We start from the raw sequence: 13,994 nt of genomic DNA, 5'->3' as shown, positions 1-13,994 counted from the left end.
AATGAGTAATGTTAATGTATTTTCATTAATTCTATAACCGAATATTAGTATTTTATTGATAAATTGGCATGTCAGGGAGTACTCTAAACATTTTTAAATAGATTTGTTGTTTTTTCAGCTTTTTATAATTTTATTCTATTTTATTACGTGACTATTCTAACCTCAGGATTTGGAGGTCTATGATTAGACATCATTAAAAATTCAATTTTTTTTTCTCCTTATAAACCTCATCTTTTGTGGATCAGAAATACTCTATTTTACTGTCTATAATATGCAGGAAATTCAGAAATTGAGGTGTAAGGAGCGTTGAAACAGATTATGCTGCTGGTCTGCAGAATAAGATATCCTTCCTGTTGAGTTAGTCAAATACAGATTACATCTGGTATGGGGTATTGTACTTTCCCTAGAACATGATGGCATATTTCTGATGAATTCCAGGTTTTGTCTGAAGCAGCAGATTTGATATCTAAGATGAATTTTCAGCTCATGTTAAACAAGTTCACATTGTGTAACTGTGAGCCATCTCATTTACAAGTGAAGAATGACAAACTGAAAAATGTATTCTGGAAATGGCTGGAATCCTCTCTGTCCCTGGAAATAGGGATGGCTTACATTGTAATGAAAATTTCTGTTACTGCTGCAGAAAAAAATGTGGTTTTAAGGCAATATTAGGTGTAAAATAAGGTAACGTAAGGCAAAAGTCCCTTCTTTCCATGAAATACAGGAGGAATGAGGTGACTCCCCTACGGGATTATAAGGAGAGTAAAATGACATTCTTGATTAGAGAGAAGGAAGGAAGGCCAGTGTAAAAAGGGGAAAAGGAAGGAACTTGGGGAAGTTTTTAGAAGAGCAGAAGAAAAGAAATGGCATATAATTCAGGTGATGCATAAAATTAGAGGTCCAGCAGTGACCCCGGTTCATTTGGAAGTGGAATATGAGAGCTGGAATTTTATTTGGGTCTTGATGGAAGTGCACTCTGCTGCCTCAATTTCTGTAAAAAGAAATGACCTATTATATGAACACACCTAGATGCCTGTTAGACTTCCATAATCAGTACCCACATGCAAACCATTTTAACTAGCTTTATCCAGTCTAGGTCTGGAATAAAGAATTGTTTTCATGAAAAGAATCCTGTATTATTTATTCTTGCTATTTGTAATAATGCTCTGTGGTTGGTATTACTAATTTGTTGCTAAACCTCTCTACATATTGAACTCATTAAATGCAATACAGCAGTCAAGAATTGCAAAATTTTTTGCAGTTAGTAGAATAGCTTATATGTTTAAATGGAATAATGCTTGAAAAATAGCCTAGACCTGGGTCTGTGAAATAAAATAAAAGCACCAAAGGCCACTGAATTGTTCCTTGGAATCCATTATATTACAGTACAAATAGCTTGAACAGGAAGGGTGCATCTGCTCTGCTTTTTCGACTAAATTCAAAGGCTGTTGATGTTAAAATGGTGCTTTCTTTGCCAGTGTTGAAAAGCAGAGTACAAATGCATGAACTCACCAAACTGCATTAATAAAATCTAGCTTCACTTTCTTACTGCTAATGCATATTAATACATTTTTATCAAGAATACTAGGAATAAATAGGTTTAAAAAAATGCTTCCATTTCTTAAGCTGACATTTAGAACTGGAGCTTAGTCACAGATGGATGGAAGACCATTTAATTGTCTTCAGGTGAATGGTTCAGTGTAGGGTGTAAAGAGATTTCTCAGAAGCACAGTCAGTTCTTGTCAAATTTAAAATAATTTGGAGAATGGGTTAAGGAATATGTTCTCCATTTTAATGACTTTTGTGATATTTGCTTTAGGTAAAAATTGCTTCATAATTTCAGATTAGGACCATTTACTCCTCATAGTTATATGTAGTTACTGCATTCTAATCTGTAATGCCATTTTGCATTTGTTTTAGCTTGCAATTTAGTTTTCTTGATGCTGGGGGAAAAAAATATCGTTATAATAACTTCAGATATGTCTTTTCTTTCATCCAGGATTTAGAGATAGGTGTGGGAAGCATCTGAAAACATAATTCTCTCTTAAGTAGTAGAAATGCAAAGTTATTCTAGTTTATTTTTCACCTTTACATAATCTATGTCTGAAAAGATGGAGTAATAAGATTTTTAATGTAGAAATTTACAGAATATTCTACAGATGGTAGAAATATTGTTAGATATTTGAGAGTAGTCCTATATAACTGCCTACACAGTTTATTTTTAGTTTTTTTGTATTGGAAATCCTCTCAGTAGTGTCACTTGTGTTATATTAATGTGGTTGGGTTTAATGACAGCCTACATTAGGGAGCTTCACATCTCTTCTGGGAATCAGTTTCTCTGTGTGTATTAAAACAGCTAATTGGTTTTCTGTTAGCTATAATAAATGTAATTAAGAGAATGATGACTTAGGTGGAGACTAGTTCTTCTACATAGCTAGGTGCAGTGAAAGGAATAAGAATGTGGGCTTACATTTGAAAAAGAGACTACTGAGAAATAAATAAAATTAAATATATATGTATTGTATGTATTCTATATTATTTAATAATTTTTATATATTTATTGTAATTTTTTATATTATATGGTATGTAATTTAAAGCTCTACAATTAGTTTATTACAATCTTGGTATTACTTTTTACCAAAGAATACTTGTTCTCTTTCCAATATCCTGAAAGCATACACCAACTGGGTTTTTAAGATATGTATGGAAAACATATTTCACCATGCTCATTTTTTTTTCCCACTGCTTTCCTGGTTTCCTAAATTTTTATTGGATTACAAGTAATTGTATCTTAGTTTCTTGCTTATAACTCTCTTTTTGCCTGGCTGGTGTATTGAAGAGCACTGATGCCAGTTTGTCATTAGTTATGATGGTTTTTAATTGTGTATGGCAGCCAAGGATATTAAATGTCTCTTCCTGAACTTTGTCTTGCTCTAACAACTGAGATTTTAAATTCAGTTTGAAGGCATGGTCTTAGGACTGAATTTTCAGTGAAGGAAAGTCTTTTTTCTTAGTTTTTGAAGTAGTTCTGTAGCAATGGTGCTATTTGTACTGTTGGCTTGTGTGGAAGTAGCCAAGATGTCATGACGTAAGCACTGTACAAGGTACCTGCTAGTTTTAATTTAGAAGATAGATTCTACACAACAGTTCCTGGCTATTCTATTTTTAAAGGAAAGTGTTCTAGTGCATCTCTCTTGGCATGATTTTGGATTGGACTGTATTTTGTGGTTATATATATTTAAAAAAAAGCCATTTTTCAGAGTTGCACCTTAATTTTACGTAAGCTAAAATAGTTCTTTCAAATCTGCTCAAATTTCACTGGTTTGTATTTGCAGTGCTCAGTCAGTGCACAGTCATATTAGTCCTCTTTCTGAGAATCAGGCTGTCATACGAAATAAAGAATACATCAGAGGAAAAATTTTGGCAGCTCAGTAGACATTATTTCTACTATGTGTAGGTATTAAAATTTTCATTCCTTGGCCTTGGGGCAGAGTTCCATCTGTTGGAGTTACTGTTGCATGAGAGTAAGCAGCTCTTTGCGCGGCCTCGTGTTCCTCCTTTGGGTGGTGCAGTGGCTGGAGAGATGCTTTTTGAGAAGGATTTTGTGAACCCTCCCTGGATTCACTTTTATTAAAATTCAGGGATTCAAACAGCCCTTGGTCACAAATTTACTCTGTTGTCTACATTTTAAAGCCACATATAAGAAGCTCCTACCAACACCAGTTTGTTTTACTATTTTTATTGCTCATCTGAAATGCATTACAGAGTCTGTAACTGCATATATTATACATACATTAAAATATATAGATGAATACAGGAATATTTTTAGGTTTTGACAGCAGAGAATAGTTTGCCTGACCTGCTTCTAGGCCTCCAGGTAGTGTTTCAGGGAAAAGATGACAAAACTGAAGTCTTCCTGTCTATTTTCCACATGGTTGTCCATTTGCTTTGGCATCCTTTGATGCTGACAGGCTGCTCCCAAAGCAGAGGGTAATAGCAGGGATGCAATTTGTAGTTTGTCACAGAGGCTGGACTGAAAGTCTGTAAAAGCTGTTGCAAATATTCAGGTTAATTCTGGAGGTGATTGGCCACGTTTTCTTTACTGCAGTTGCAAGAGAAAATGTTCAATAGTACCGGCTGGAAGGGAATGTTTTGTTGAAATACTCAGCCCAGTCTGAGCACATACACTTTAAAGGCAGACTGTATACTATTGTTTCTTCCTGCGGATCTCTTTATTGCCATTTTTGCCTTGTGTTTTATGCCTGTATCTATCCCTGCTTTTGTAGCAGAAGTTAGCTGAATAATATTACCAAAGTAGCTGTCATTATTACTGTGATTATCACCGGTTAAAGGGATTTTTAAAAGCAATTGAATAAATTTTAATTTTGTTCTCAGGATACAGTGGTGGGCAAGGAGGGAGCAGAGAAGGATGGGGCTAAGCACTTGCCAGTTTTGGAAGAGGCTGCATCAGTCAGAACCAGTAAAAAAGCTGCTGGGAGGGATGGAGGATGTTGATTGTAACTTGTAAATTTAGACTTGTAGAATCTTGCGGCTAATCTATGTCCTGATCTTACTCTGTGGTAGTAAGGTGACCACTGAATCAGTCTGAGTTTCTTGCTTCAGGCACTAATTGTTCTCATCAGGTCTGCCTGTGATTTTGGACAGTGCCTGTACACTGACCACCACTTCATCTATGCATTTTTTTGACTCTGGAATATTACAGGTAGTGGCAGAATCCTTTAGGAAGAGATTTGGAAGAGAACTGGAGAAAAAGCTTATTAAAATCTTGGCTATTGCAGCAGAGAATGGTTTAGCACATACCATTCCCATCTTGTGGTAAAGTTTTCCATTGTAGGTCTAGAATGGGAAGCAGTGAGGGCAATATCTTACCAATTTTTTTTTCCCTTTTTAATTTTATCTCAAAAATTAATTTTTTGTTGTTTTTAAGACTGGATATAAATGTTTAGCTTAAGACTTGAACCTGTGTCAATTTTTCTCTAATTTATAAAGTAAATGGTAGATGCATTTATTGCTGGGAATTTGAAGCCTTGTGATTATTTTCCAGTAGAAGAGAAATTTTTGGTGCATTAGCATTATTATTGTACTATGTCTCAGGACACTCAAAGGGCAATTTTAGCATAACTGAATTTTTAAAGTTCTTCTTTGTATTCTTTTTCAGGACAGCACCAGCAGTATTAATCAATAATATTGACATTAAATCAGTACTATTTAGCAATGTTGATTTTTTTTTTTTCTTTTTAAGACAACATCTGGGGAAGATGTACGGGACTTCACAAAGGTGCTGAAGAATAAATTCCGGTCAAAGAAGTATTTTGCAAAGCATCCCAGACTTGGCTACTTACCTGTGCAAACAGTATTGGAGGGTGACAACCTGGAGACGTAAGCTTGGTTTATAGAGCAGTGGCTCCTGGGGTCATTGGCCTGTTCCATCAGAAACAAAAAGCTGAAACTCTAAAGATAGCCAACAACAATTGCAGAGCCTTGTGCTATATTATTCTGCATTGTTTCATATTATTTTTATGGTAACATATTTTATGCTTAGATTTTTTTCAGCATTGTATTATAAAGCCATGGGCTTTACAATGTCCATGGTAATGGACAGAGCAGGTAATTTTGGTGGGGGCTGAATAGCTGTTTTACAGAGAATACTTTTGAGGAGATTGGGTTTTTGGAACTGCACTGCTTATTTGATTATGTCAAAATTCCTGGAATTAGAAATTTCTGAGTTAATTAGGGTCCTACGGGCTTCAGAAATAATGGTGGCCTAATCAGAGAGAGCACTCTTAGTGTCTCCATGGTATTATTTATGGCGCTGACAGAAGTGCTCCACTTTATTTACTCACTTGGCAGTTGTCAGCAAAAGACACTCTTAGAGGAGCAAAGATTAAGATGTGTTGACAGGGTGCTAGAATTAGTTTCATGGCTTGATTGTCCCTCACATCCTGGAGTCTGTGGCACTGCTGCACTATCCCAACACAACACCACTTAGCAGCAGCCCATGCGAGGCTTCAGCAAAGATGCTCTGCATTCAGGCAGCAGCTCAGTGCCAGTGCCCATGGTCTGAGGGCTTTCATGACTGTAGAGCTGTGTCTTTCATTTGCAATAAGTAAACAAAACCTTCTCATTAGCAGTTTAAGAGACAGGAGGAAGTAATCTGAAAACTGCCTGATTGATAGCCTGCTTCTAAGGAAGCAATGCACATTCAAATGTTACCCACCAGGGCAGTCTTCAGCTACCACCAACACAGGAAAGCAAAGCTGCTTTAATGTGGTTAAAGTTTGCCAATGCTGCCAGAAATTGGAATGACAGAACTGTAATCACAGGTCGGGATAAAAGTCTGTTGGCCCAGTCGTGTGGGAAATATACAGATAAATTGTCAGTACCATACTGAGAAAACTCTTGGTATTGGTTCTCTGCCCTGCAGATGGCAAAACTCAGTAATACATTCCTGCTATTAAAAAAAATTAAAATAAAAAATCTCTTCTAGTTATTCAAGTGTGAGAATGTAATATAATATGTATTTACCTGCTTATTTTTATGTGTAAGGAAAAGAAGCATTGGTAACTGTGACTTGTGGGGGAGGTTTAGTGGTGGAGTTTTTTGCACCCCACTTTTTTAAAATCCATTTTATTGTTTACTTTAAAATGAAATTTCTGGTGCTTGAGCAGAATTGAAATGAATTGATTATGGTTTATGAACTGCAGTTTAATCAATAACACTGATTTGGATTTTTCTTTAAATTGTTTTTTATGTAACAAAATTAATTATGTAGGTCAGTCTTCTGTCTCTCCGTGACCAGTGGCAGTATTTGTTGCTTTCTCTTTTCTACATCAATTGTTACTTGTTCAGGGTGGGTTGCTATTTAATGTATTTTGTGTTTCTCCAGCTTTCTCTTGCTTAAATGGTACTAAAGTTTTTGTTTCATAGTTTCATTCTTTCTCTCTCTTTTTTCTTTTTTTTTGTTGATGTCTTCCTTACAGTCCCATCACTCTCATCAGTATGTGGCCAGAGCAATATGAGTGAGTATGCCAAACCCCTTTATCTGGAAAGCCTCATTTGCCAGTTGATTTCTTTTAGCTCAGTTGCAGCTAATCTGATGTCCCTGGATGGGACTATAGGGCATGACTGACCCAAAGCAATAACGCCCTCTGGAATATTGTGCCTATATTTATTTGTCATCAGTCTGACTTGATTTAAAAATAATGTCTGTATCATGAATTGCTTTAGACACCACTAATTTTTTTTTATTATTTTTAAACTAGTCCTTCCCAGTCTCCACAGCTGTTTCATGATGACACACACTCCAGGATAGAGCAGTATGCTACTAGGTAAGAGAGATGTGGTTTCTCACTAGTCCATTGCATGTTATGGTTGATTTCTGCAGTTTTTAATACACACTACTGGTTGGATATTATTTTTTAAAAATCTATCTTTCTCTGTACTTAGAAGTGAGTCAAATGTTCTTAAATCATTGGGTTCTTATTAGGATCATATTAAAAGTAAAATACATGTGTTCAATCTATCATCCCTCACACAGAATGGAAGCTGCTGCAAAAATGCGTTATTTCTAAAATGTGTCATTATTAGTTTCTTTCTTAATTTTTAACCTTTGAAATAAACTGAACTTGTTCTATATATAGGTTTTCCCAGTAGGATATTAGATCCAGATCTGTGATAGGCTGACACTCTGCATTACTGTTGGCTTTTAGCAGAATATATTGTCATTACAGATGTTTTGTATTGTGGCTTTTGTGGGGTCACCCTAGTCCTGTTGTGATAAAATGTCTGTTATACCAAGTCCATCTCAGTGTCTCTGTGTTTTGTTAACTCACTTCTGTACATTCAGAGCTGGTGATCACAGAATCATTAAGGCAGGAAAAGACCTCTAAAATCATCAAGCCCACTCAGCGTGACTGTGTTCCCCTTTAAAACATGTCCCCAAGTGCCACCCCCACATGCCTTTTGAACACTTCCAGGGAAGGTGGTTCCAACTCTTCCTTGGGCAGCCTATTGCAATACCAGACCAGCTTTTCACAGAAGAGACTTTTTTAATATCTAACCTAAACCTCCCCTGGCACCACTTGAGGCCATTTCCTCTCATCTGGAGTTAAGAACATGATGATGGGGAAACATTAACCAGAGACACCCTCTCCAAAATAAGTACCATGGGTACTGACTAGGTTTTTCTTTGGGTGGTTTAATTCTTGTATCTGATCTTCACAACTGAAAAACAATTTTAACTTTTTCATTTCGTTGAATAAAAATTCAGAGTGCATGTTTAAATTAATAGCATTCTTATTTATGGGCACCTTAAAAATCTTCAGACCAGCTTTTTAAATGCCTAGGATATGCTGTACTTGATCTTTGCAGCAAGAGAAAATAGGGCAGGAAATAAAGCTGAAGGGCTACCCACAGTCAGCCTATGTTTTTTGTCCCCCAACAGCAAATATTTTCATCCTTTGTTAGTAGTATAGCACAATGACATGAAAAGTCATTGCAGAGCTTTTCAGTTATTTGAAACATGTCATTTGTATAAATCACCCAACATTTCTTTGATTCTAAACCTGTGAACCAGACAAATTAAATTTCTCCAGAGAGATGGAAGAATTTTCTGTCTACCTGTGTCCTTTTTTCAGCCTGTGGTGCCACAATACTGTGGCTTTTGGTGCCCAGATGAAGCTCAAAGTCTGGACTCTCATTAAGGATCAGTAGGGATCCTGGGTGCAATAGCTGTTTCCCCTCTCCTCCCCCTCACCTCTTACCAATTCTGCTAAGGATGAGATTAGAAGGTGGACTGCACAGTTCTGAATTATCATTCAGGATACAAACCTAAATCTGTACCTGTTATGTGCCAACATTGCTTAGCAAAATCGACAATTTACTACTAATTGCCTCATAGGTAATCTGTCTGAAACTACTCAGGATTCTTTTTCTTCTAGTAATAAAATCTAGAAAAAGAAGATATAATTCTGTGTCTTTCATATAATATTTTATTGTGTCCTTTCTAGTTGAATCTGTTATGTTTATGTTACATATAAAATAGTAAATCTTTTTTATTGTCCTAGTCTTTGCAGCTAAGCATCTTTAAAGAAATATTATCAGGGCTTCCCTGATAAGACAGTGCCCAGCAGAGACAGTATATTAGGGTTAAAGCCTTCACTGTCACTAGCTGGAGAACATTCAACTCTCACTTTTCTGCTCACAAAATCCCCTGCCTGGAATGAGGTACCATCTCTCTGTTCTGTTGTGCTGTCACTTCTGAGTTGCTTCTAATTTCCTTCCTCAGCCTTCAGTTTTTACCCTACCTTGAAGGCTCTTTGCAACTTTAGGGTCTCTTCCCTGTCTCTCTGTGCTCCCTTATTAGGGCCATCTGCTGGTTCCATATAGTATCCCAAGGAAATCTTCATTAATGATGGAGATCCTAAATGTGACGATAACGCTGTAATCTGCATTTGTGAGTTGGAATATCTGTTACTCACTAAGGGATTCAGGGCAGGCCCTTCTCTCTTAAAAGTATTGGGGTTGTACTGCTTCCTTATGTGACAAAGGGACTGTGAAGATTAATTTCTGAAATTGTTTCATCAAAAGATTTAAAGATGCTGAGCTTAGCAGCTTTATAAAGGTGACTTGTGAGCATGTTGCTCACTTTGAACTAGATTTGTTTGACATGTCCTAGAGCAGAGATGATCTGATTTGTCCCGAGACACTTCAGAGATTCTCTTCCCTTTAGGGAAGATGTTGGAGCACAATGTCCCACCCCACCCAAGGTGGCATAGACAATCAAGTCAATGTCCAGTGTGTGCCATCACTTATTCTTCTTCTTCGACCTCAGGAATAGTTACAAACATAGAGGAGGGCAAATTTGCTCTATTCTAAAACAAGTCACCAGAGTTCCCTGTTCTTTTAGAGCCTTGCACATTCCTTTCAAAAGGAAACTTGAAGATGTCTATAGTAATGCATAATGCACTTGCAAAAATATACGTGAAATTAAGATATCTTTATAGTAAAGGAAATAGCCTAATTTGGTGCAATTGAATATATGTGTAGAGCATTAAGTGTTCCTAAATTTTTATGTACATCTCTTATGTACATAAGGCACATCTTTCCTGGAAACCTGAACAGATAGAAAATTTCTGCTTTGATTTTAAAGAACTGTGTGACCTTGTATATACAGTCCAATAATCTGGTCTTTTTAGATTAATTGCTTCCAAAATGAGAAACTGTAGGCAATGATTTCCTGTAATTATACTACTTTTTGTGGTATTTTACAGGACTTGTCTGTCCACAGTGTGGTATTGTTTGCTGAGCATAATTTCAGATGTTGCATGTGCTATATTTAAAAAGGATTCATCCTCTTTTGTTAGTCCAGCTTTAGAAAATTCAAAAAGAAAACCATCTGTGAAAACATCTCTTTAACTAATTTTGCCATGCGAGTTGTGGTGATGCTAATGATAATTATGACAGAGGGAGAAAATGCACTTTTTTGTTGCTGTTTGGCAAGTAGAATTAATTAATGATAGCACAAGTTTCTCATTAAAGTCCTCTGGATTATAGGTTTTCATCACAAAATCTAGGAGTTTATTCCTAATCATGTATACAAAGACTGCCATATCTGAGCTGTTTCTAAGTAGAATTGATTTCCCCACTGCCACTGTTTAAACTGTGCAGCATGTTGTCTGAAAGTCATGCTCTTTCCCTGCCTTTCAGGCTTGCACAGATGGAAAGGACCAATGGCTCCTTCCTCATGGACAGCAGCTCCACCACAGGAAGCATGTAAGTAACTCAGACTCACTGTGCCTCTCAGGAACTTTGCTTATAGGTTCATGCTAAAATCTTCAGCAGTTCTAGCACAGGACTTAGTGCCAGTGAGAGCAGCTAATAAGTAGGAGCCCAAGGATGCCTTCATAAGTTTAATTATTACAAGTACCAATTGTAGAAATTGGTGATGTTCACTTGATGGTGTGTGGGAGCTCTGTGTTTGTCAGCCATTCTGCTTCAGAAGTGGGCATATTTCATGTGACTCCTAAAAGGCCACAGCTCTGTGCATCCTACTTTGTATTCCTTCTCTGCTTTTATCATAGTATAAAACAAAATAATCCTTTTCTAGGCCTTTGCTAGACCCTAGACAACTTTCTTATTAAAATAAAAAATCATCTGTACTTTGAAGATTTTTCTAAGCAAGAACAGTGTTGCTGCTTTTTGTTTATATTTCATTTTCTGGCTGCTGATCCATCTGTTTCTACCTGGAATTGTCCTGTGTAATAAACACAGTCCTACATTAATTTTACCAATTTTCTCTTTTTTTAAAAAAAAAATATGTGTCACCTTTATTGTAAAAACTACTTAAAATGCATTGGTTCTATGCTGGGAAAACATAGAACCCCTTGAATTGCTGATGGATTAAATATTTTTTTTTAATGTAGAAACAAAATTCTCAACTTCACTTTATCATCAGTTCAGTTGATTAAATCAGCATGGTAGGACTCTGCCTCTTCTAAGTTATTAACACATACCATCAGCATTTTTAAAGAGGAAAACTGAAATTGTTCTTGTTCAGCTTTAGTTTAAAAATACTTTTGATCTCAGTAATACTTTCATTTACTGTTTAAAAATTTAATATTGAATATATTATATCTATCTATCTATAGATCAGTAGTATGCTATTAGTGTACTAAATATTTGAGATTTAAAATACTTTGCTTGAAAGAAGCACATGTGACCCCCTTTAAATGTTGCCTCTTTCCTGATTAATTAACTCTATTTACATCCCAAATAAAACTTTTTCATGCAAACTGTTTAAATGTGTTTCTGTCATTGGCACACTTACCAGTGAGAAAAATGCAGCCAAAATATTCCCTTTTGATTTCCCTTCCACAGAAAATGAAGAGCAAACATACTGTCATTTGGCAGGAAAGCTGCAAACTTGAAGGCAGCTAAATGCTTGTACACTTGAGTTGTGTATTTTGAAATTAATGAGCCTACTCACATACAAAGACAAAACAACCATCCATCCCAATGGTGAAAGGCAGGGTGTGTGCTTGATTTTTACTGGCAAATCAGCAGTTGATTTTAAAGCAATTTCCCTGCATTCCTTTTCCTTAGAAAAAGAATCAACATGGAAAGCTTGTGTACCAATGAGTGAGAGGGACCTCTGAGTTTGGGTCTCAGTCAGGGGACTGTCACACAAACAAAATATGGGCAAGAAAGTAACCCTGTACACAATGGCACCTTCTGTTTAACTTGCAGATTACAATGCTTGCTCTCATTAAGGCATAAGTACTGAAATACTCAAAATTCTGAAGGCCTGTGGTTTAAACTGTATTCACAGAATCATTTAGGTTGGAAAAAGACCTTTCCCCTTTAGGTTGGGAAAAGCCCTTTAAGATCATTAATCCAACTGTCCAAGTCCACCACTAAACCATGATCCCAAGTGCCACATCTACTTCCCTTAAATGCCTCCAGTGATGGTGACTCAACCACTGTCCTGGGCTACTTGTTCCAGTGCTTGACAGCCCTTCTGGATAGAGAGGTTCTTCCAGGGAACTACAGAGCTGTGAAGTTTGTATCCCAGTTTGGATCAGAAATTGCTGAAATGTTGGGAGTTTAGGATTATAGTTATTATAGTTAAACCTATTCTTATTTTTTTAAATGCCACTTAACATAGAAATGGGGATGGTTTATATTCTTATATGTCTAGAATTCAGAGGAGCAATTTGAAATGTGAATAAATGTTTTTTCAGTTCAGATGTAGAGCTCTGAGCCAAACTGCCTTTCTTTTTTTTTTTTTTTTCTTACAGTATTTCAAACATTCAGGAAACAATTACTAATTTGGAAATCAAATTCTTTGCTTCTCATAATTGGATTTCTGCTTCATGATCTTATTTTTATTGGTCCTGAAGAGTCCTTCAGTTTAATGTGAATATAGAACAGAGGCAGTGTTGCGCTTGATTTTGAGAGTTACTTCTCTGGTCTTATCAAGTTCACAATACTTTTAACATTCTTCATGCTTCAGAGATTGTGTAAGAAGTCATCTACATTTGAATAAGAGAACTTCTGCTCTTAGTTAAACATAATGAGTTTATTTTCAGGAACATTTTGCAATATGCCATTTGATTAAGAAAGCACTCATCAAAGATAATTCTTGGGTTTTAACTAACCTGTTTTCTTGAATGTCATTGTGACTTTTATCTCTCTGACTAAGCCTTTCCAACAGTCCCCTTTTCAAAAGATATGTGAAGTCCATTAAAAATGCTTTCCCTTTAATCAGAAAAATAGTTGGAGATAGCAAAAAAAAAAGGCACGGTCTCTACTGTAGTATGTCCAGCTTCTTTAAAAGCATTCTAATGCTCTCATGCATGAATTTTCTGGTACAAATACACTGAATAGAAATGTTTTCCCTTCACTTCATCTTCTCCTGACATTAGACAGTTCTAAATGTTTAGGCTAGAAAGTTGTGATGAATTTTATTTGGCTTTAATTCAGGCAAAAGCATCTCTGTCTTTAAAGCAGACTTACCTATCCACAAATTAAGATGAGCATAAGGAGAAAATTAAGTCTTTACAACAAGGACTGATAAATAGTGTTCCTAACAGAAAACGATGCCTCACAATTTGATAAATCATGGTGTATTAGAATGAAAATAAAAATGGTTAGAGAAATCGTCCTGTAAGGTAAGAACTACCCTAAGCAGCCCATACTGCAGTGAATTGCAGTGGGCATAGTATAAATACTTACGGAATAAATGCAGATGCTTGATAGCTGTTTTCTGATTTGTGCCTTTACCAGCAGTTATCTTCATATCCACAGCGTTGCTGATGCTATTTCACACTCATCTTAAGGCCGAGCTGGAACATATCTGAAATTTTTTTTGTTAGGGTACTCTGCACTCAGGTTCAGAAGTAGGAACAGGTTCAGAAGTGAAGGTCATTGATACTTTTACCTGGCACTGCTACTTAATGTGGTGTAAGTCAAAC

At 36.2% G+C, this 13,994-nt stretch overlaps 1 protein-coding gene across 6 annotated transcripts in view; it reads left to right on the top strand.

The window, feature by feature from the left end:
* UTRN (utrophin) overlaps nt 1-13,994 on the top strand; it is a 362,109-nt gene that overhangs the window by 329,770 nt on the left and 18,345 nt on the right. For all 6 annotated transcript variants that reach the window (XM_050973004.1, XM_030235269.2, XM_018916973.3 and 3 more), the window contains 4 exons: nt 5,264-5,400; nt 7,002-7,040; nt 7,284-7,349; nt 10,729-10,794. In XM_050973004.1, the coding sequence (XP_050828961.1) occupies nt 5,264-5,400; nt 7,002-7,040; nt 7,284-7,349; nt 10,729-10,794 (308 nt within the window). The remainder of the gene's footprint in view (nt 1-5,263; nt 5,401-7,001; nt 7,041-7,283; nt 7,350-10,728; nt 10,795-13,994) is intronic.

This window comes from Serinus canaria, chromosome 3 (assembly GCF_022539315.1).
Source record: "Serinus canaria isolate serCan28SL12 chromosome 3, serCan2020, whole genome shotgun sequence".
Taxonomy (NCBI): Eukaryota; Metazoa; Chordata; class Aves; order Passeriformes; family Fringillidae; genus Serinus; species Serinus canaria.
Note: the sequence above shows the minus strand (reverse complement) of the source record. Positions and strands in the feature narration are given on the sequence as shown.